At 48.9% G+C, this 23,963-nt stretch overlaps 1 protein-coding gene across 4 annotated transcripts in view; it reads left to right on the top strand.

The window, feature by feature from the left end:
- CACNA2D2 (calcium voltage-gated channel auxiliary subunit alpha2delta 2) overlaps positions 1–23,963 on the top strand; it is a 339,422-nt gene that overhangs the window by 69,228 nt on the left and 246,231 nt on the right. For all 4 annotated transcript variants that reach the window (XM_073591600.1, XM_073591599.1, XM_073591598.1 and 1 more), the window contains exon 2: positions 6,084–6,165. In XM_073591600.1, the coding sequence (XP_073447701.1) occupies positions 6,084–6,165 (82 nt within the window). The remainder of the gene's footprint in view (positions 1–6,083; positions 6,166–23,963) is intronic.

The raw sequence follows: 23,963 nt of genomic DNA, 5'->3' as shown, positions 1-23,963 counted from the left end.
TCATTTCAACCTAGGCAGAGTCACTAAGTGGTGACCTCATCTCAACCTAGGCAGAGTCACTAAGTGGTGACCTCATCTCAACCTAGGCAGAGTCACTAAGTGGTGACCTCACCTCAACCTAGGCAAAATCACTGAGTGGTGACCTCACCTCAACCTAGGCAGTCATTGAGTGGTGACCTCACCTTAACCTAGGCAGTCATTGAGTGGTGACCTCACCTCAACCTAGACAAAGTCACTCAGTGGTGACCTCAACCTAGACAAAGTCACTGAGTGGTGACCTCACCTTAGCCTAGGAAAAGTCATTGACTGGCGCTGAAGGCTTTTTAATGATAAAAGGTGGAGCTTTTCTGAGGAATGATCCTGCTGCTGTATATTGGGACATGTCTGGGACTGGCTCATGCCGACTTGTAAAGTTACTGACACATTCCCTTTTAGCTGGAATTTAGGCAGTTGAAGGGTATTTTTGGTATACACAAGGGGAGAGTTATGGTGGCTGGAGGGACGTAGAAGGAGCGTACATGAAAAAGAAGTCTAAATTCTCGGTAGAATTGTTGATGATTTCATGGCTCTGCCTAAAAAAAAAAAAAAAAAAACGTCAGGGAGGCGACCTCTGATAACGCCGCACCAAAAATAGAAAGTCAGATATTTTCCCCTTTCTGGTATTTCTAGACCGTGGGATCAGCGAGCTTCTTATGGAAAGTTTGAGGACTCGGAAGAACCTTTTACAAACGGGATTCCATGGTCTTCACTTGGGGCCTGGTCACATGTCGGTCACATGTCGGTCACATGTCGGTAACGTGCAATTTCTGCAGGTGAATGCAGCTTCCTGTGTCACCTCTCCGCCTCTAACCTGCTGATTGGACAGTCAATAAGCATCATCACCTCTGTCCAGTCAGCAAGCAGGTGGTACAGGAAGAAGCCAAGGTGTGTAGATTGATCTCCCTGGCTGTGCAGTGTGGCAGTGGTGTGCACATCACAAGTCACCGGGGATCGGGCTGCACAACAAATAATATTATTAATATCTAATTCTCTATAAAGACTTAAAGCAGAAGTATAGACAAGCTGCTTCATACACATATAATACACACATACTGCTTTACCTGACAATAACAGGATTTGGCTGTCCATTCCTGCCAGACAGTACAGCCGGGTCCTGACCTCACTTTCCTCCTCTGCAGTTAAAGCAATGCAGCTTGGTCACGGCCCATCCGAGCCTGTGATTGGATAGTGGAGGAGCAGCGGCTCACCAATAAGATAATCCCTGCTCTGTCTCCTGTTGTAATCAGACTGTGTTAGACTGACAGCCTTCCCTCTCTGGGAGCAGTTGTGGATATATTGGGCTTTAGACTTTGGGGGGGGGGGGGGGGGGGGGGTAGAGACTCTGGATGATAGGGCCTAAGCCAGTGATGGTCAACCTACTTGTTGTAGGGGACCCCAAGTGAGGCCCCTGACATCACCAAAGGAGCAAATGTGATATTCTGTGAATGCAACTCTACAGAAAGCAGTCAGAGACTGCAGACATAGTACAGGAGATGGTCAGAGACTGCAGACATCCTACAGGAGATGGTCAGAGACTGCAGACATACTACAGGAGATGGTCAGAGACTGCAGACATCCTACAGAAGATGGTCAGAGACTGCAGACATACTACAGGAGATGGTCAGAGACTGCAGACATCCTACAGAAGATGGTCAGAGACTGCAGACATACTACAGGAGATGGTCAGAGACTGCAGACATAATACAGGAGATGGTCAGAGACTGCAGACATACTACAGGAGAAGGTCAGAGAATGCAGACATGATACAGGAGATGGTCAGAGACTGCAGACATAGTACAGGAGAAGGTCAGAGAATGCAGACATCCTACAGGAGATGGTCAGAGACTGCAGACATAATACAGGAGATGGTCAGAGACTGCAGACATACTACAGGAGAAGGTCAGAGAATGCAGACATACTACAGGAGAAGGTCAGAGACTGCAGACATACTACAGGAGAAGATCAGAGACTGCAGACATACTACAGCAGAAGGTCAGAGACTGCAGACATACTACAGGAGATGGTCAGAGACTGCAGACATACTACAGGAGATGGTCAGAGACTGCAGACATACTACAGGAGAAGGTCAGAGACTGCAGACATACTACAGGAGATGGTCTGAGACTGCAGACATCCTACAGAAGAAGGTCAGAGACTGCAGACATACTACAGGAGATGGTCAGAGACTGCAGACATACTACAGGAGATAATCAGCCAGATTTGTGACCCGCACGTACGGTGTGAATAAGCCCCCGGCGGGTGTTTCAGCTCCAAGAATATTTCTGCGTTGAAGTCCTTCTATAGAGAAGGTTCGGTGTAGTGTGGCGCGCGATGCTGGGGGCTCCTACCTGCCATCAGAGCGCAGAGACCCGGTCTGAAATCTAGCGGATCCGATAGCGGGAAGAGAATTCCATCGGCCATTAAACCGGGTAATTTATAGGAGTGCCAATTGCGTGCCTGGGGAAATATATTTCACAGGTAATTTGGAGTCTGTTGGCCTGTGAAGGAAGCCATTATTCTAACTAGAGAAAGATGCCCGTGTCATCGCAGTCATTAACTCCTTCCGGGCCGCCCGTTGGGCCTGAGGTTAATTCGGGCGCCCATCCTGCCCTTCCTTCACCCATCGGGGTCTCATGTTTCCAGACTGGATTTAATAAATGGCACCGATACTCAGAGAACCATGACCCAACAAAATATTGCTGATTCTGTTCAGCCAGTCTTGTGAGTCACATTCCCTAAGTATTGCTAGAAGGAAGGCACCATTGTTGGGTCACCTTCCCGCCGCCAACCTTGGATCACCCCACTGTTGAGCCTCCCACACGCCTCTGCAAGTTTTGCCAAACCCCCCCGCCATCCCTTTTGCCCCCATTGCATGAAACATATTGATTGACAGCCCTGTGTGACGGGTGTAGCAGAGGCTGACTGGCATATGGTGCTGGAGCTCCCACTCTCAGCCTGATTTCTACTGTGGGTATAGAAAATAATTAATTTAAAGATGGATTTAAAGTGAACCTGTCATCAGCATACGTGTTGCATATGATGTCTGTGGAACCCTTACAGGTATTTATTACCTGTGACAGAGATCACTGTGCTCCCCCTGACCTTTATCTGCTTTGCTCTCTAGAAGGACAGCACCATCTTTGTTCAGGCATCGTCTAGGGTCACCATCTACTTCCTGGACTGAGGTTCCGGCCCACAGGCATCTGTGCAGCTCTTGTTACTTGCTACAAAGTTCCAAGGTTGCCGCCTGATCACTGGGGGAGGGGAGACTGAGGAAATGCTTCTCAGCCTAGGCAAAGTCATTGACTGGTGACCTCACTTCACCCTAGGCAAAGTCATTGACTGGTGACCTCACTTCACCCTAGGCAAAGTCATTGATTGGTGACGTCACCTCGGCCTAGGCAACGTCACTGAGTGGTGCCTTCGCCTAGGCAAAGTCATTGAGTGGTGGCATCACCTCGGCCTAGGCAAAGTCATTGAGTGGTGCCGTTGCCTAGGCAAAGTCATTGAGTGGTGACGTCGCCTAGTCAAAGTCATTGAGTGGTGACGTCGCCTAGTCAAAGTCATTGAGTGGTGCCGTCGCCTAGGCAAAGTCATTGAGTGGTGGCATCACCACGGCCTAGGCAAAGTCATTGAGTGGTGCTGTTGCCTAGGCAAAGTCATTGAGTGATGCCATCACCTCGGCCTAGGCAAAGTCATTGAGTGGTGACCTCACCTCATTCTAGGCAAAGTCATTGAGTGGTGACCTCACCTCAGCCTAGGCAAAGTCATTGAGTGGTGCCATCACCTTGGCCTAGGCAACGTCATTGAGTGGTGCTGTCCCCTCGTCCTAGAAAAGTCATTGAGTGGTGCCATCGCCTAGGCAAAGTCATTGAGCGGTGCCATCACCTCGGCCTAGGCAAAGTGATTGAGTGGTGCCGTCACCTCAGTTGAGGAAAAGTCATAGAGTTGTGATGTCACCTCAGCCTAGACAAAGTCATTGAGTGGTGACCTCACCTCATTCTAGGCAAAGTCATTGAGTGGTGCCATCACCTTGGCCTAGGCAACGTCATTGAGTGGTGCTGTCCCCTCGTCCTAGAAAAGTCATTGAGTGGTGCCATCGCCTAGGCAAAGTCATTGAGTGGTGCCATCACCTCGGCCTAGGCAAAGTCATTGAGTGGTGCCGTCACCTCAGTTGAGGAAAAGTCATAGAGTTGTGATGTCACCTCAGCCTAGGCAAAGTCATTGAGTGGTGGCGTCGCCTCAGCCTAGACAAAGTCATTGAGTGGTGACGTCGCCTCAGCCTAAGCAAAGTCTCTGACTGGAGCTCAAGATCCTGTTGCTGTACATTGGGACATGTCCGGAATTTATTCATCCCGACTAGTAAAGTTACTGACAGGTCCACTTTAATTTTCCTACAATAAGCCAATCAAAACTCTTAAGCAACCCCTTCAGAAGAAATTGCATGACAAAAAGGGAACTAGAATCTATTGCCACTTTACATCATGGCGGCACAGACGCATAGTATGCCTGGGTGTATCTTTTTGGAGGATCAGATGGTTATCTACTGATAGGATCTATATTTAGAGATTTAAAGAGACAGTAGTGAAATTTGCGGCGGAGTGGAACGCAGTTCGGTTCTGTGTGCACGGGCTCTGATTGTGATTGGTGTTTTCTGGGTTAATCGTACCGTGCGGATGCCATGTCTGGCTGTTGAGTGATGGTGACACGGGACGGACGCTGCCCTGCGGCGCAGACACCGGTGTTCCATTCTGATAAAAGCGTATTGATTTCGCCGGATGTCCTCGTTTACATTGATAAAGGAGGTGCGGAGGGGACAGGTCTGTGCTTAGCGTTTAATGAAGCTACAGCGGCCTCCGTTAATGGGACTTCATTATTGGCGTGTTATCCGCTCTGTGTGGTGGCCGTGCCGCCTTCCCTCGCCATTTATCATGTCACCCCATTGTGTGCGGTTTTATGTCTGCTGTCTTATTGTGTGCCCCTGGTTAGTGGACCTCCTGTCTTGTTTGCCCCTGTGGGATCCCACCGTACCGCCCCTCCGCCATGTCAGATATTTGCCCCCTTTGGTTAGTGGACCTCCTCTGACCTCATGTCTTGTTTGCCCCTGTGGGATCTCACCGTACCGCCCCTCCGCTATGTCAGATATTTGCCCCCTTTGGTTAGTGGACCTCCTGTCTTGTTTGCCCCTGTGGGATCCCACCGTACCGCCCCTCCGCCATGTCAGATATTTGCCCCCTTTGGTTAGTGGACCTCCTCTAACCTTGTGTCTTGTTTGCCTCTGTGGGATCCCACCTGTACCGCCCCCAGTCATGTCAGGTATTTTCCCCCCTTCGGTGTGAGGACCCCTCTGACCTCATGTCTTGTTGTGTGCCCCTGCCAAAGTCCCACATGTACTATCCCTCCGCCATGTCAGATATTTGCCCCCTTCGGTTAGTGGACATCCTTTGGCCTCATGTCTCGTTTGCCTTCATGGGATCCAACCTGTACTGTCCCGTGCCGTGTCAGATATTTCCCCATCTTCAGTGTGTGGAACCCTCTGACATCATGTCTTGTTGTGTGCCCCTGCTAAGGTCTAACATGTTCCATCCTTCCGCCATGTCAGATATTTGCCCCCTTTGGTTAGTGGACCTCCTCTGGCTTCATGTTTTGTTTGCCTCTGTGGGATCCCACCACTACCGTCCCTCCACCTTGTCAGATATTTGCGCCCCCCCCCATGATGTGTAGACCCCTCTGACTCCATGTCTTGTTGTTTTCCCCTGCCAGAATCCCACCAATACTGTCCCTCCGCCATGTCAGATATTTGCCCTACTTAGGTGTGAGGACCTCTTTGACCTCAATGTCTTGTTTGCCCCTGCAGATTCCCATCTGTACCTTCCCTCCACCATGTCAGATATTTGCCCCCTTAGGTGTTTGGACCCCTCTGACCTCATGTCTTGTTGTGTGCCCCTGCATGGTCCCACCCATACCATCCCTCTGCCATGTCAGATATTTGCCCCTCTTCAGAGTGTGGACCCCCCTCTGACTTGTCTTGTCTTCTTTTACAGGATGCAGTACTGGGCCACGCGGCTGGAGCGCGAGTTTCATCAGGTCATGCGGAACTTCGCCGGGGCTCAACAGCTGCAAGGGGTGAGTACATACAACCCATCTGGGCCATGGGGGACCTTCCCGGGGGGGGGGGGGGGGGGGCAGGGGGGTTACTGGTTGAATTTTCATAAAGACCAACAGAAGTCACAGAAACAAACTACAATGTGTTAGTCTTGGGGCAGTTGTGTTGGGTGACTGTGCTGTCCAGTAGGCACCAAAGTTAGACCCAGTGCACTCAGTAACAGAACTAGTCAGACACGCCCCTTTCTGATCAGACACTCCCCTCTCTGGTCAGTCAACGCCCTCTTTGGTTAAACATGCCCTCTCTCTAATCAGAAAGTCCTCTCTAAACGCAACCATGCCCCCTCTCTGGTCAGACATGCCCCTTTCTGATCAGGCACTGCCCTCTATGCTCAGACACACCCCCTCCCTGATCAGACGCTACTCTCTCTTATCAAACACGCCCCTTTTCTGATCAGTCATTCCCCGCTATGTTCACACATGCCCCCTCTCATTGGAAAGTTCCCTCTCTAGTAAAACACGCCCCCTATTTGATCAGACATGCCCCCTCTCTGATCAGACTTTCCCCTCATTGGTTAAACAGAAACCCCTCTCCAATCATAAAGCCCTCTCTCTCTAGTCAACCATGCCCTCTCTCCGGTAAGACACGCCCCTTTCTGACCAGAAATTCCCCACTTTGGTCAGACACACCCCCTTTAATCGGAAAGTCCCCTTTCTAGTCAAACACACCCCCTGTTTGATCTGACACGCCCCCTTTCTGATTAGACAATCCTTTCTCTGGTCCGACAATCTCCTTTTTGTTTGTTTAAACAGACCCCCTCTTTAATCAGAAAGCCCTCTCTCTAGTCAACCATACCCCCTCACTGGTCAGACATGCCCCCTCTCTAATCAGAAGGGCCCTCCTTCTATGCAACCATGCCCGATCTCTGGTTAGACACACCCCTTTCTGATCAGGCACTCCCCTCTGTGCTCAGTCACACCCCCTCCCTGATCAGACACTCCTCTCTCGTCAAACACACTTCTTTTTCTATTCAAATATTCCCTACTATGGTCAGACGTGCCCCCTCTCTAATCAAAAAGTCCCCTCTCTAGTCACACACGCCCCCTCTTTGATCAGACACGCCCCTCTTTGGTTAAACAGAACCCCCTCTCCAATCATAAAGCCCTCCCTTTAGTCACCCATGCTCCTTCTCCCGAAAGACACTCCCCTTTCTGACCAGAAATTCCCCACTTTGGTCAGACACGCCCCCTCTTTGATCAGACCTGCCCTTTCCTGATCTGACACGCTCCTCTGGGGTCAGACACGCCCCCTGTCTCTGATCAGACACGCCCCCTGTCTCTGATCGGACACGCCCCCTGTCTCTGATCACTCCCCCTCCTTTGTAAGTACACTTTTGAGGAGGGTGTGGCTGTTACTCAGCTCTGCTAGCACAGAGCACTGGAGGGGGCAGGAAGAAGCATTTTCCTTGTGATGATAAAAAGGTAATTCAAATAATTTCCAACTGAGAATCCGTCCCGAATCCCAACATGGCGGGTGTATGACTAGAAGGAGATAGAAGGTGACTTCACTCAGACGCCGCACTTACGCACGATAAAACTTTCCATTCAGGTCATCCTCCCTATTTCCACCTGCTGATCCTGCCAGTAAGAACACTTCCTGTTCTAGGGTGACAACACCCACTCCTCACTGTGTCTATGGAGGAGCAGCGTTGCCACCCTAAGCTGCTCTCCGGATTTGGACTACAAACCCCTCCCTTTGTCCTCATCTCTATCATTCCATAGTTCACAGGAGACAGCTGTGGGAAGGCTGGTCATATTGTTTGACATTTCAGGACACTGGATTTCTGTACTTGGCTTATAAAAAAAGAAAACGAATGCAGCCACCACACGTGAGGACTGATAGGATGGAATATGTCTGACATTTTGATGTTTATACGCCCCCCTGTGCTGGGTCCGGGCCCCGGGCCCCCAGGCTCTCCCTATGAAGCCGGATCTCTGTACCTGTTACAATGTTGCAGCTTCACAATTTGTTTTCCTGCCGCCAATAATCTGATTGTCTCTCATTGTCATCTCCAGCTGGGAGACCGCGACAAAGTGACTACTAATGTTTATGTGTCATCTGAATGATATACATTATATAAAGTGGTGTCTCCTAAATGCACACCGCCATGGCAGGATGATACGCCGCTTTTTTATTGGTTAATTATGTTTTAATAGCATATTATGTTGTGATGAGAAGACAATCTATTGTGGAGCTCAATCACCTGCAGGATAATCAGTGACTCAATCATGGCGCTATTACAAGTAGTGAGATTTCCTGCAGTAGTTTGTGTCTCTGCCCCGCCCACAATGGGGAGATTTCCTGCAGTAGTTTGTGTCTCTGCCCCTCCCACAATGGCGAGATTTCCTTCAGTAGTTTGTGTCTCTGCCCCTCCCACAATACTGAGATTTCCTGCAGTAGTTTGTATCTCTGCCCCTCCCACAATGGCGAGATTTCCTTCAGTAGTTTGTGTCTCTGCCCCTCCCACAATGGGGAGATTTCCTGCAGTAGTTTGTCTCTGCCCCGCCCACAATGGGGAGATCTCCTGCAGTAGTTTGTGTCTCTGCCCCTCCCACAATGGCGAGATTTCCTGCAGTAGTTTGTGTCTCTGCCCCTCCCACAATACTGAGATTTCCTTCAGTAGTTTGTGTCTCTGCCCCTCCCACAATGGCGAGATTTCCTTCAGTAGTTTGTGTCTCTGCCCCTCCCACAATGGGGATATTTCCTGCAGTAGTTTGTCTCTGCCCTGCCCACAATGGGGAGATCTCCTGCAGTAGTTTGTGTCTCTGCCCCTCCCACAATGGCGAGATTTCCTGCAGTAGTTTGTGTCTCTGCCCCTCCCACAATGGCGAGATTTCCTTCAGTAGTTTGTGTCTCTGCCCCTCCCACAATGGTGAGATTTCCTGCAGTAGTTTGTGTCTCTGCCCCTCCCACAATGGTGAGATTTCCCTGCAGTAGTTTGTCTCTCTGCCCCTCCCACAATGGCGAGATTTCCTTCAGTAGTTTGTGTCTCTGCCCCTCCCACAATGGGGAGATCTCCTGCAGTAGTTTGTGTCTCTGCCCCTCCCACAATAGCGAGATTTCCTGCAGTAGTTTGTGTCTCTGCCCCTCCCAAAATGGTGAGATTTCCTGCAGTAGTTTGTGTCTCTGCCCCTCCCACAATGGCGAGATTTCCTTCAGTAGTTTGTGTCTCTGCCCCTCCCACAATGGTGAGATTTCCTGCAGTAGTTTGTGTCTCTGCCCCTCCCACAATGGTGAGATTTCCTGCAGTAGTTTGTGTCTCTGCCCCTCCCACAATGGTGAGATCTCCTGCAGTAGTTTGTGTCTCTGCCCCTCCCACAATGGTGAGATTTCCTGCAGTAGTTTGTATCTCTGCCCCTCCCACAATGGGGAGATCTCCTGCAGTAGTTTGTGTCTCTGCCCCTCCCACAATGATGAGATTTCCTGCAGTAGTTTGTGTCTCTGCCCCTCCCACAATGGTGAGATTTCCTGTATAGTAGGATGACATCATAGAGGGGGCCCAGTGCATACCATTACTTTCTCTGAAAAGAATGCTGCAAGACGAGTGAGACTCCTTTTCACTCTAAAAGTGGTGAAGTCAGAAATGCGTGCGTTGCTCTTGTGATTTCAGATAAGAGAATGCCTCAGGTGTCTCCACCAATACCGGACCCTCTAATCCGCTATACATCCCGTCCTCCATTCCCTTCCCCCGTAATCCTGTCCAATCCCGCTTTTATTCTCCCCGTCCCTCTTGGCAGACAGCCGCAGTCCCCCCCCCCCCCCCCCCCGTGCTCTATATGACCTGAGAGCCCCCCTCCCCCGCACCGCTGCCAGTAACATATGTTGTGTCTTTTAACAAATTTGCATAATGAGGCCGCCTCTCATGAATAATGGATGAGACAGTCACACCGCCATCCATACATTGTTTATTATCTCCATTAGGGACGTCGTTCCCGGCGATGATGAGATCTGCTCCCTCTGATCGCCGCACGTTCCGCCAAATATTATTCCACCCGCGAAGTGCCGCAGTCCCCCGGCGTTACGGAGCGCCACGAAACTGCCGGAATCGCAAAAACGCAAACCAACGATCCCTATTTTGTAGCCAAAAAAGAACCCGACACCCTCATAAATGTCGCGGCTGCGTCGCCAGATCTGCCTTGGATCCGCCAAAAAGAATGTCGCACACGGGCCTTCCTGATTGGATAAATTGGATCATAGGAGATTGTACAATCAGTTCTTCTTTAGGCACTCCATTCATGTAAAGTCTCATACTTTATACCTTTTGGGTCCCAACTAGACACGCGCAATTCGTTTCGTTCCAAATCCGTTTTTTTAAACTCATTTTGAAAAATTCGTTCATTCGGAAATTTCCGAATTAACGAAAACCCATTCAGCGAGTTTTTCCAAATATTTGTAAATTCGAAAATTCGGAAATTTGAAAATCCAAAAATTCGGAAATTCAAAAGTCCGAAAAATTCAAAAGAACAAAAATTCGAAAAGAATAACTATAACTATTAAATTCTAGGTATTGGAATTTACTATCAAATTTGGCTGTTTGTGAACGTAATGAATACGAATTTATCCGAAGTTACGAATTATCCGAAATAACGAATGCCGCATCTAAACCAATGGAATGTAACGAATTAATAGTAATAAATAACAATAATAATAATAATAATAAAAACTTTTTATTATTATTAATTCTTTCTGTTCCATTCGCTTAGATGCGGCATTTGTTATTTCAGATAATTCGTAACTTCGGATAAATTGGTATTCGTTAACTAACAGCCAAATTTGACAGGAAATTCCAATACCTAGAATTTAATAATTAGTTATTATTAGTTCATTAGTTACATATTTTTTCAAATTTTCTGATTTTCTTTCTTCTATTTGGATTTTCGAATTTTTCGGATTTTCAAATTCACAAACTTTCCAGATTTACAAATTTTCTAACATAACGAACGAGCCGAAACCTGAAAAAAAAACCCAAACAAAAACAAGTAAAACTAAAACGAACGCATTTTTTCGGTGGTGCACATGTCTAGTCCCAGCCACACTGCGTCGCGTGGCGACTGCTGCTGCGTTTATGCGCACTTGCTCGCCACATGCATCGGGCAGCCCCTTCATTTAAACGGGCTGCCCTACGCGCAACAAACGCATTTTTGTTGACGTTTGTTGGAAAAAGCCTCGTGAGGCGTCTGCTTGCCGCGTTTTGGGGTGTCATTCCTGGAACGCGTGAAAAACGCGAGGCTCGCTTGTGGTGCTTTTGATTCCTAAGGACACCCCAAATGCGGCCAGCTCACACAGAATTTTTGGCATGTGGCAAAACGTGCAGAAAAAAAACAAACAAAAAAAACAAAACACGTGAACTGCTGCCCTGTTTCCCCGAAAATAAGACCTAGCGTGATTGTCGGTGATGGCTGCGATATAAGCCATACCCCCCTAATAAGCCCGAGTTAAAGTCCTTGTAGGTCTTATTTTCAGGGTAGGGCTTATTTTCGGGGAAACAGGGTAGGGCTTATTTGGGGGGTAGGGCTTATATTACAGCCATCACTGACAATCACGCTAGGTCTTATTTTCAGGGAAACAGGGTATGCCTGAAAAGGCGCAGCAGCTTCTTTGGCGCGTTTGTCGCAAATAGGGCAACCTGTTCGAGTGAATGAGCGCAAAGTGAGAAACGCAAAAGTGAGAAAATGAGATTCTCTAGTCCCTTCCTCTGCAGTAAACATAGTTTACTATGCTTCAGCTATGAATGAAGACGGGAGTGATCAGTACAGATCACTCACTGTGTTCATTCAGAAAAGGAAGGGGCCGGTTAATTAAATATTTACCAGCCCCTTCCCCCTCTACTGGAGGAGAGGAGGGAAGCTGACAGCACTACACAGGGGAGACAGGAAGCAGTGGAAATTGGCACCTCATGGGGTGATTAGTCACGCCCGGCACACCCTGTGCGCACACCTATGGATTTTGCGCACACATTCCTGAATTGCTCAGTTGTGAACGGGGCCTGAGGCTGCATTCAAACTATTGCGCAATTTTGCACGCGTTCACATAAAACATGCAAAATAGCGCTTGTGGTGCCCCAAAAGTGTCGGAATGCGGCAAAAGGCGGGGTTAAAAAATGCGCAAAACTCGACACTCAGAAAAGGTACTTAAGCTACTTTGATACAAATGGACTGCCTTTTATATATATATATATATATATATATATAGTACGAAAAAAAACAAAACGTGTGTATGCGTGATGTGTGTCACTGCGTGTTATAGCGCGAAGATAGATTTGGAGATAATGCAGCAGAGAGGAGTGAGACTTATGAGTGGGGGGATGGGAAGTCGTCCTGATTGAGAAGCTTCGGCCCGTAACTGAATAATCGAACAGACCGGTGGAAATATCAGTGTTGTTCCTGCGTCGGTGACCCCATTAGCTGGATTCTCCCTCACTTCCTGTTCTGGTGACACCCTGGCAGACTTTGACACACAGTTTGTCATTATAGCAAAGATGTGAGAATATGTCAGTGGATTGAATGTGGCGTCTCAAGAGCCGGATGTGTGCAATGCACTCTGGGACGGTGGGCGTGTCCGAGCTGTGACTCGGAGCAAAGTCGATATTTGCATATTGCTTGCTGTGGAGGTTCGGCCTCCACCTTTACGTTGGACTGATCTGTACTGCAGTGACAGGTCCACTTTAAGACCCCCCCCCGCGGCTCCCGAACGTCTCCAGGTTATAGATAATCTTTGCTGTGTTGGTGGTAATGTATATGGGGGGGGGGTGACGGGCAGAGACAGCTGGGGGGGTCAGAGATGACTTCTGTGCTAATTCTATAGAGCCTTATAGAGGGCAGGAGGGGGAGGGGCACCATCCAATGAGAGCAACATTAACACGGCGTAATATGGCGACATTCTGCAACATTGTATCACCTTCAGAGCTCCTCTGATGCAGACAAATGTTACAATGTCTCTGTACAGCACTGCGGTATATGTCAGAGCTATATGAATGTATAATAATAGTGTGTGACTGTGGGGGGGATATTAGAGTGTAAGCTCCTCTGGTACAGAGACCGATGTGACTGGCTCAGTGTTCTCTGTACAGCACTGCGGTATATGTCAGAGCTACAGTGCCTTGAAAAAGTATTCATACCCCTTGAAATTTTCCACATGTCATGTTACACCCAAAAACCTAAATGTATTTTATTGGGATTTTATGTGATAGACCAACACAAAGTGTCACATAATTGTGAAGTGGAAGGAAAATGATAAATGAAATAAATATGTGAAAAGTGTGGGGGGTACATTTGTATGGCGCCCCCCGGAGTCAATACTTTGTAGAACCCCCTTTCTCTACAAGTCTTTTTGGGGATGTCTCTACCAGCTTTGCACATCTAGAGAGGGACATTTCTGCCCATTCTTCTTCTTTGCAAAATATCTCAAGCTCTGTCAGATTGGATGGAGAACGTCTGTGATCAGCAATTTTCAAGTCTTGCCCCAGATTCTCAATGTGATTTAGGTCTGGACTGTGACTGGGCCATTCTAACACATGAATATGCTTTGATCTAAACCATTCCATTGTAGCTCTGGCTGGATGTTTCGGGTCGTTGTCCTGCTGGAAGGTGAACCTCCGCCCCAGTCTCAAGTCTTTTGTAGACTCTAACAGGTTTTCTTCTAAGATTGTTCTGTATTTGTCTCCATCCATCTTCCCATCAACTCTGACCAGCTTCCCTGTCCCTGCTGAAGAAAACCATCCCCACCACATGATGCTGCCACCACCATGTTTCACGGTGGGGATGGTGTGTTCAGGGTGATGTGCAGTGTTAGTTTTCCCCACACATAGCGTTTTACTTTTAGGCCAAAAAGTTGAATTTTGGTCTCATCTGACCAGATCACCTTCTTCCACATGTTTGCTGTGTCCCCCACATGGCTTCTCACAAACTACAAACAGGACTTCTTATGACTTTCTTTCACCAATGTCTTTCTTCTTGTCACTCTTCCATTTAGGGCAGATTTGTGGAGAACACGACTAATAGTTGTCCTGTGGACAGACTCTCCCACCTGAGCTGTGGATCTCTGCAGCTCCTCCAGAGTTACCATGGACCTCTTGGCTCTTCTCTGATGAATGCTCTCCTTGCCCGGCCGGTCAGTTTAGGTGGACGGCCATGTCTTGGTAGGTTTGCAGTTGCACCATACTCTTTCCATTTTCCGATGATGGATTGAACAGAGCTCCGTGAGATGTTCAAAGCTTGGGAGATTTTTTTATAACCTAACCCTGCTTTATACTTCTCCACAACTTTATCCCTGACCTGTCTGGTGTGTTCCTTGGCCTTCATGATGCTGTTTGTTCACGAAGGTTCTCTAACAAACCTCTGAGGGCTTCACAGAACAGCTGTATTTATACTGAGAATAAATGACACACAGGTGGATTCTATTTACTAATTGGGTGACTTCTGAAGGCAATTGGTTCCACTAGATTTTAGTTAGGGGTATCAGAGTAAAGGGGGCTGAATACAAATGCCCCCCCCCCCCCCACACTTTTCACATATTTATTTGTATCATTTATCATTTTCCTTCCACTTCACAATTGGGAGCCACTTTGTTTTGGTCTATCACATAAAATCCCAATAAAATACATTTATGTTTTTGGTTGTAACATGAGAAAATGTGGAAAATTTCAAGGGGTGTGAATACTTTTTCAAGGCACTGTATATAAATGTATAATAATAGTGTGTGACTGTGGGGGAGGGGACATTAGAGTGTAAGCTCCTCTGGTACAGAGAGGGATGTAATTCATATGATGTTATTTTCAGTGAATTCCTCGGATTATCGGTCGGTGGCGGTTGCCCGGGGGGGGGGGGGCAGACCCTTGGTCGGCACCATTGAGGTGAGGAAGTTTGGAGCACTGCGGGGGAGTCACAAGTCTCGATGCGGCTCTGAGGACAGGCAGGGCTTGCTGTCACTTATAGTTCCCAATCATTTGAGTTCCAGCTTTTGCTCCAAGCCGATGGATGGGTTTACGATGCCGCCGCCTCCTCTTCCTCACCCAATGAAGCTTCTCCCTCAGGACGCGCGGCGTCCCGCGAACACCCCCCCCCCCCTGCGCTCCTCTCAGCACTCCCTACGCTAATGACATGCAAATGAGATGCTAATGTGCCCAGGATAAGTTCTGTGGAGCAAGAGCTGACAAATGAATCAGCCTGGGACCTGTCCCCCCGGGTGGTGATTAATGTGCGTTCAGCGCTGGTGGCGGTCCTCACTGGCGAATGGCGCCCTGCGACAGGCTGCCATGTTCCCGGGGACGGCGACGGATCTTGATTGGACTTTGTGGACCCCGGAGGAAACTCTTCTGGCTGATGGGGTGGGGGGGGTGTGTGAGGTGGGGGTGGGGGGGATGCGCATGTTGCTATAATCTTTTTGATTAGCACTAAATCACTGGTTGCGAGGAGGATGTCCGGGGGGGGCGAACGCCGTGCTCCGATGGGCTGGTGACGCGCCTTCGAGGGGCCGGTGACAAGCCAGGGGGACATAATCGCGCAAATTTCCAAAGATTGCTCCTGTCTGAGGATATTGTCTGTCGTTTGCCGATTGCGGAATCTCATTATTGTCACCTAATTAAAGTAGCCGGATAGCGGAGACGCCAAAATCGCGAAAATCCTCCGATCGCCTCATTGCTCTGTAAACAGGAGAGCGCCAAACCGGCACACATTAATGTGGACCTTTTTCAGAATTAAAACGCCGTCCATGGACTCCACTCGGTGACTTTAGCTAGGCTGAGACGTCATCAGTCTGCTGCAGGCAGGACAAAGCATTTCCTCAGTCTCCCCCCAGTGATCGGACTGCAACATTGTAACTTTGCCTAGGCTGACATGATGTCATTAGTCTGCTGCAGGCAGCATTTCCTCAGTCTCCCCCAGGGATCAGACTGCAACATTGTAATTTTGTAGCAAGTGGCAAGGTGAGAGGCTGCAGCAGCAGACCGATGTTCCTTGAGCTCCACTCAGTGACTTTGCCCAGACTGGGGGGAGGTCACCACGTTACGTGCGTTTTTCAGATGCATGCGTGCGATCCTGCCCTAGAGAAGCGACTGTACTTTGTGTATTTCTTCCAGATCTGTGCAGTAATCCAGTGTGAGACTTCCTGTAATAAAGACCAATCACTGCTGATCTCTCTCCTTGTGCAGGGTGACTGGTCTTGTCTCCGCCCCTCCTGTCATTTTCTGCAGGGAGCCTTTGGTAGGTGGAGCCTGCTTGTCCCCTCCCACAGCTCTGCTCTCTCTCCTTGTGCAGGGGGGCTGGTCTTGTCTCCGCCCCCTCCTGTAGTTTTCTGCAGGGAGACTGTAGTGGGTGGAGCCTGCTGGCCCCTCCTACAGCTTCTCTCTCTCTCTCTCTCTCTCCCTCGTGCAGGGTGACTGGTTTTGTCTCCGCCCCCTCCTGTAGTTTTCTGCAGGGAGCCTGTAGTGGGTGGGACCTGCTTGTCCCCTCCCACAGCCCTGCTTTCTCTCTCTCCTTTTGCAGGGTGACCGATCTAGTCTCCGCCCCCTCCTGTCATTTTCTGTAGTGGGTGGGGCCTGCTTGTCCCCTCCCACAGCTCTGCTCTCTCTCTCTCTCCTTTTGCAGGGTGACTGATCTAGTCTCCACCCCCTCCTGTAGTTTTCTACAGGGAGCCTGCAGTGGGTGGAGCCTGTTTAGAGGTGCAAGCCTGATGTGTACGGGAATTTTTGTACGGCACAAAAAGGGTGACACCGCTTTATTTAACAGAATTAAGCAATAAAGTGGTGTCACACCCTGAAAAGGTCATGAACTCTGCTAACTCTGATCTCTCCTCCTGTCAGCACATGTGCATGCAGCGCAACCTGATTGGCTCCCAGTACCGCCCCACTCCTCCTCGTCCTCTTTATATTAATGTCCCATCTTCCACGGCACATCGGTTGAACTTTGAGATGAGACTGAGGACTTGCAAAGTTGCGCGTTTTCCTGCAGTTCACAAAAACGCAATGCAGACGTGCGCAGGCGCTATTAATTCTTAATGGTACCCCCGCCCTCCACGCATCTAGCAAACGTGCGTTTGTGCCTGCAAAAAATGAATTAAACCTGCATTTTGGTGCGATGCAATTTGAAAAAATGTTGCGAGTTTGACGCACATAGGCCAGCCCATTGAAATGAATGGGCTGCCCCTAAAACGCGTCGCGCGGGGGGAAAAAAAAATGCGCCCTAAAAGGCAGGAGGAAGCTGGAGAGCTGGGGTTGAGCGACTCAAAATCCCACCCGCCCTCCTTTCTAAACGTAGGTCTATAAAACGATATCAAATTGTCGCTCTTTTCTGCGGCGTTGTGGCGTTTTTCCGCTTGTGTGATCTCCCGCAATTAGTCGCCCACTTTGTAGCGGTTTCCAGCGAGCCGCGATAGACAAGCTTATTCCTTCTTTTCCTCCACCTGGGTGATTAATCTTATTTAATCTCGCCGTGTTTTTCCTCCGGAGAGATTAATCGCAGCACATCTAATCACGCTTCAGTGAAAGACCCTCAAAGCCGCCAAACGAGCGCGGCGGAGATCAATAATGGTGGGGGGGGGGGGGGGGGGCAAATAATAAAAAGAGCTGAAACATCATTGTGTCCCCTTCGTCTATTGTGCTATAAATGGGGCCCCCCACCTTCAGGTCACCGGAACCTCTCCACCTCCTACGCGCCCTCCTGCGATTTGTTCCTCACCCGTCGCCTTCCCGCCGTCCTCCTGTCTGCAGATCGGGCGCGTTTTTCAGAGAGGCGACTTTGTTTCCGCCGCGTCCTCCGCACAAGAATTGGCTGTATCCGGAGTAAAGTAAGGTAATGGGGATAAACACCTCTGGAGGAAAGAGACGAGGATGAAAAGCACAGACGGAAGCGGTGGGGCGGTAGGTTGAGCGAAAACTGCAAGAAAGTAAAATCGAGGCGGAGGACTTCCTTAAAAAAAAACCGAAAACTCCACTCTAAAATTCTTTGTCATCTTTGTATGGTTGCTGGAAAAAAGGAAACCAGTGTTGGCCCCTTGGGGGCGCCGTGCTGAGGGGAGATCTGCCCAATAGAATCCCCAGTTCCTTTATATTTCCTTTTATATTCCCAGACCAGTTCATCGCTAATACCCAGCCACCATATTATCCTATACAAACTGCCCACCATCATACCCTTCTGCAGGGAAATCTCAGCATTGTGGGAGGGGCAGAGACACAAACTACTTCAGGAAATCTCAGCATTGTGGGAGGGGCAGAGACACAAACTACTTCAGGAAATCTCACCATTGTGGGAGGGGCAGAGACACAAACTACTTCAGGAAATCTCACCATTGTGGGAGGGGCAGAGACACAAACTACTGCGGGGAAATCTCACCATTGTGGGAGGGGCAGAGACACAAACTGCTGCAGGAAATCTCACCATTGTGGGAGGGGCAGAGACACAAACTACTGTGGGGAAATCTGACCTCTGGAGTCTTAGCTGTAGAAGTATCGATCAGGTGGCCCAACATCTTTCTGCCCACGGAGAATATGAAATTCAGTTTGGGTGTAGTTGTCCTTTAAGTCTCTATTTTTTTTTTTGTGTCACTTTCTATACGCTCTCAGTACAGATGTGGGGATTAGGAAGCTTAGAGGGAAGTCGCGGTGCTGCGCTGGTCTCGGCCCCTCTGGCTGTACCGGGTATATTTGTATATTTGTTTTCGCCCCGGTTGGGGCTGTCGCCTCGCTGGGCTGTGTGTTTGTAATCTGCTCAGACCTTGGCACACCTTGTCTGTCTGCACGCTTCTCTGCGGACACGCCATTAATCAGACAGGCGGCAAGCTGTGATTGGCTGATAAGCTTCACCTAGTGGACAGATTGGAGGTGTCGGGAGAGATAACAGCAAATCCCAGCATTTCCTATCTTTGCAGATCTCGCTGTGCCGTAGCCGCCCGTCCTCACCGGGGTTTATTAGATCAGATCTGCTCGTGCTATTGGTTCATTGCACAGAAGGTACATTATACAGCGCGGGGGGGGGGGGGGTGACAATGAGGGGCCATTTTGTGCATTGCATTGGGGGTCTCTATTTCTGATATAATGTTGGATTACGCTTTCTTATGAATATCTTATTCTGTAGTGGTGGTGATCCGTGAACTGTTTGCGAAAATCGCTAGAATAACTGTCATGTCACTTCCCCCACTGGAAATTGGGGGGGGGGGCTCACTTATTCTGCAGTTCATAAAACTTTGACACGGAAACCTCAGATATAATAAAATATAAGAGTAAAAAAAAAATTAAAAAATTGCAAAAAGCCATAAAATGCTGCTTCTTTGCCCCTCCCACAATTGTGAAATTTCCTTAAAATAGTTGTTAAGCCACTCTAACCTGTATACACCATCAGCACTGCCTCCTATTGTAGTGTCCCCCTCTGTGTGTGATTTATAAAAATAAATGCTGCAAATACCTCATTTCACTGCTGAGATTGCGATCACATGACCAGGCAGCTTTCTCCTTTTCTCCTCTGAGAGATGCAGTGGGCGGGGCTGAGATCCCCCTGCTGACATCAGTCTAGAGGGGAGGAAGAGATTGCTGGCTGGTCATGTGATCGCAATCTTGGTTCTTAAATGAGGTATTTACAGCAGTTATGTTTATAAATCATCCATAGTGGGGGACAATGCGATGGGAGGCAGTGCTGATGGTATATACAGGTTAGTGTTATGAGAGCAGCAGGAGGGGGGAGGGGCGGCTCACACACAGAAAGAGAGGGGAGGGGGAGGAGGACACAAGAGCAGAGAGGAGAGCTGCAGATGACAGAGGCCATGTAAACTGACCAGTGTCAGGCTCAGCAGCCATGATACACCGTGGTCAGTTTACAGAGGGGTGGGGAGAAACTGGCAGGATCAGCCAGGTTTTTTTAGGCATTACAGGGGGCCAAATGACACAGGACAAGCACTGTGTCATATAACATGCTTTAAAGGAACAGGATTAATTTTTTTATTTGGGGTTAACAAACGCTTTAAGTAATTTGTGTCTCTGCCCCTCCCACAATGGTGAGCTCCCTTACAGGAATCGGTGTCTCTGACCCTCCTACAATGATGAGATTTCCTGCAGTAGTGTGTGTCTCTGCCCCTCCCACAATGGTGAGATTTTTCTGAAGTAGTTTATGTCTCTGCTCCTCCCACAATGGTGAGATTTCCTCCAGTAGTTTGTGTCTGCCCCTCCCACAATGGTGAGATTTCCTGCAGTAGTTTGTGTCTCTGCCCCTCCCACAATGGTGAGATATCCTGCAGTAGTTTGTGTCTCTGCCCCTCCCACAATGGTGAGATTTTTCTGAAGTAGTTTGTGCCTCTGCCCCTCCCACAATGGTGAGATTTCCTGCAGTAGTTTGTGCCTCTGCCCCTCCCACAATGGTGAGATGTCCTGCAGTAGTTTGTGCCTCTGCCCCCCCACAATGATGAGATTTCCTGCAGTAGTTTGTGTCTCTGCCCCTCCCACAATGGTGAGATTTTTCTGAAGTAGTTTGTGCCTCTGCCCCTCCCACAATGGTGAGATTTCCTGCAGTAGTTTGTGCCTCTGCCCCTCCCACAATGGTGAGATTTCCTGCAGTAGTTTGTGTCTCTGCTCCTCCCACAATGATGAGATTTCCTGCAGTAGTTTGTGTCTCTGCCCCTCCCACAATGGTGAGATTTTTCTGAAGTAGTTTGTGCCTCTGCCCCTCCCACAATGGTGAGATATCCTGCAGTAGTTTGTGTCTCTGCCCCTCCCACAATGGTGAGATTTTTCTGAAGTAGTTTGTGCCTCTGCCCCTCCCACAATGGTGAGATTTCCTGCAGTAGTTTGTGCCTCTGCCCCTCCCACAATGGTGAGATTTCCTGCAGTAGTTTGTGCCTCTGCCCCTCCCACAATGATGAGATTTCCTGCAGTAGTTTGTGTCTCTGCCCCTCCCACAATGATGAGATTTCCTGCAGTAGTTTGTGTCTCTGCCCCTCCCACAATGATGAGATTTCCTGCAGTAGTTTGTGTCTCTGCTCCTCCCACAATGATGAGATTTCCTGCAGTAGTTTGTGTCTCTGCTCCTCCCACAATGATGAGATTTCCTGCAGTAGTTTGTGCCTCTGCCCCTCCCACAATGGTGAGAATTTTTCTGAACTAGTTTGTGTCTCTGCCCCTCCCACAACGCCATATTGAAAGTCTCTCTGTCACAGCTGAACTCCAATTTTTTGTGTATTCTAGATTACGTAGAATCTATTGGAAGGTGACACCATCATGTAACTTAGTAATGGCTGCAGATGTTGGGTGGAAAGAAGAATGGTTTTGGGGAGACTGTGTTGGTATTGACTTTAGCAGCAAGCATTTTGGTAAATTTGACTTTGGTTGGAGTTCTCTTGTTGATGGTATGATTGGTTCACCAAGACATTGTCCCCAACCTGCCATGATGCTTCGTTGGGGCCTGAGAAGATACGTTCCATTAAACACCTCTAGAAGATCAAGGGACATTGTTGGCGGTAGATGGCGGGATGGGGGATGGAAGTGATTTGTAGAAGTTTGATTGTTCAGAACAGACGAGACACGGAGAGATTCTTGTCTGTGAGATGCATGGATGTCTCCATGGTCTGGGATTGGACAAAGGATGAGGAACATTGGCCGCGGTTGGGTCATTGACCCGAGTTGTTGAGCCGTACTCTGCGTGATGTTGGTATTCTTACAAAGAATAGCGGTGAAGTGAATCGGAAGAAGTGTTGATGGAGCCATAATTGAGGTTAAGGAAGGTTAATGGCTGTGAAGGTCAGGAGAACGCTTCGTCCTTTCGTCCTCCTCACTTGGCCTGATAAGAAGATGGCCCCGTTGTCATGGGTGAGGGGTATCACACAAATACAAATGTATCCACTCTAAAAAACACCCTCCCAATGTGCACTATTGATGGTAGAGCCCCCCAATTTCCGAGCACCCTACGGCGGCAGAGCTGAGACTCTGTCTGACGCGTGCCAGGGTGACACGTGGGCCGGCCCTCCCGCCCCCTTTTTGTCACGTGACTCACAGGTGGCTGGCTAAATTTATCCGCCAATGTCTAATTTGTGGCACATAAATAGCAGATCCTAGATTAGTGCGATGCGTGCAAAATCTCAACGACCACTTCATCGCCGGAGTGGAGAACGAGAGGGAGCTGCTTATTATCCCCTCCGGCTTGTGTTTCAGGGTGATGCGCTTCCTAGCAACGGAATGTAATGACACGGAGTAACTCCTTCGCTGTCACGGGAGATAAAACCGCCAACATCTGCTCCATGCTGATAAGTCACATGACGCGCCACGCCGTAGACTCCACGGTTGTTGGGCCCCGTACACCTGGGCTTTCAGGAGGAGCCTGCGGTTTGCAATCCTGTTAGCCTGAGAATGCAACATGGGGTCTTCTGGTCGCCTCGGATGCAGCAATTTCGTTGTGCCCAAATGGTTCCTTAGAGCCCCGATCCTCATCCTGCGACCCTTTGGTACTTAATGTGCGGCCCTCGGGCCTCAGCGGACAACGGTCTGTGTTTTCCTTGTCTAGGTTCACTTAGGGACAGTAAAGGAAAATATTTATTAAACTGGTTTCAGTTTTTCTCACACATCTGTACTATTTATGTGCCGTGTGATCTCTTTTCCCGACCTTTTTGTACAGGATCTTGCTGGCAGGAATATAAAATGTGCCGCTGGTAATTTTTTAAGAGGACTGTGGGGAGCCCAGAGTTGTAAAGAGACTGTAATGGAACCGAGCTCTGACATTTCCTTGTAATGTGCATGTGGTCTCTCCTACACCAGTCTTCAAACACTTCTCGTAGCATGTCTTCAGCCTCCAACTACAGCATATCCTGTAGTGTGTCCCCAGTCTCCAACCATGTCTTGTTGCATGTCCCCAGTCTCCAAACACCTCCTGCACCATGTCCCAGATTTCCAACTACTTCCTGTAGCATGTCCCCAGTCTACAACCAACTCCTGTAGGATGTCTTTAACCACCTTTTGTAACATGTTCCCATTTTCGAACCACCTTCTGTAGCATGTTCCCAGTCTTCAACAACCTCCTGTGGGATGTTTCCAGGCTCCAATCATACCCTGTAGCATGTTCTCAGTGTTCTAGCAGATCCTGTAGCATGTCCCCAGTCTCCAACCGCCTTCTGTAGCATGTCCCTGGTTTCCAAAGACCTCCTTTAGGATGTCCCCTGTCAACCCACTCCTGTAGAAGGTCCCCAATCTCCAACCCCCTCCTGTGGGATCTTCCCAGTCTTCAACTACCTCCTGCAGGATGTCCCCAGTCTTCAACTACCTCCTGCAGGATGTCCCCAGTCTTCAACTACCTCCTGCAGGATGTTCCCAGGCTTCAGTCACATCCTGCATCATGTCCTCATTCTCCAATCGCCTATTTTAGCATGTCTCTAACCACGTCCTGTACTATGGCCCCTGTTTCCAATCACGTCCTGTAGCGTGTCCCCATTCTCCAATCACCTTCTGTATTATGTCCCATGTCTCCAAAGACCTCCTTTAGAATGTCCCCAGTCACCAACTACAGTACATCCTGCAGCATATCCCTAGTCTCCAACCACCTCCTGTAACATGTTTCCAGTTTCCAACCACTTCCTGTAGCATGGCCCCAGTCACCAACCATGTCCTGTAGTATGTCCCCAGACACCAACCTTGTCTTGTGTGATGTCCCCAATCTCAAATCACCTTCTCTAGAATATCCCCAGTCCCCAACCACCTCCTGTAGGATATTCCCAGTCTCCAACTATGTCCTGTAGCATGTCTCCACTCTTCAACCACCTCTTGTAGCATGTCCCCAGTATCCAACCACATCCA

The sequence above is a fragment of the Aquarana catesbeiana genome, linkage group LG07, assembly GCF_042186555.1.
Source record: "Aquarana catesbeiana isolate 2022-GZ linkage group LG07, ASM4218655v1, whole genome shotgun sequence".
Lineage (NCBI taxonomy): Eukaryota > Metazoa > Chordata > Amphibia > Anura > Ranidae > Aquarana > Aquarana catesbeiana.
This window is presented reverse-complemented; position numbering and strand designations above follow the sequence as displayed.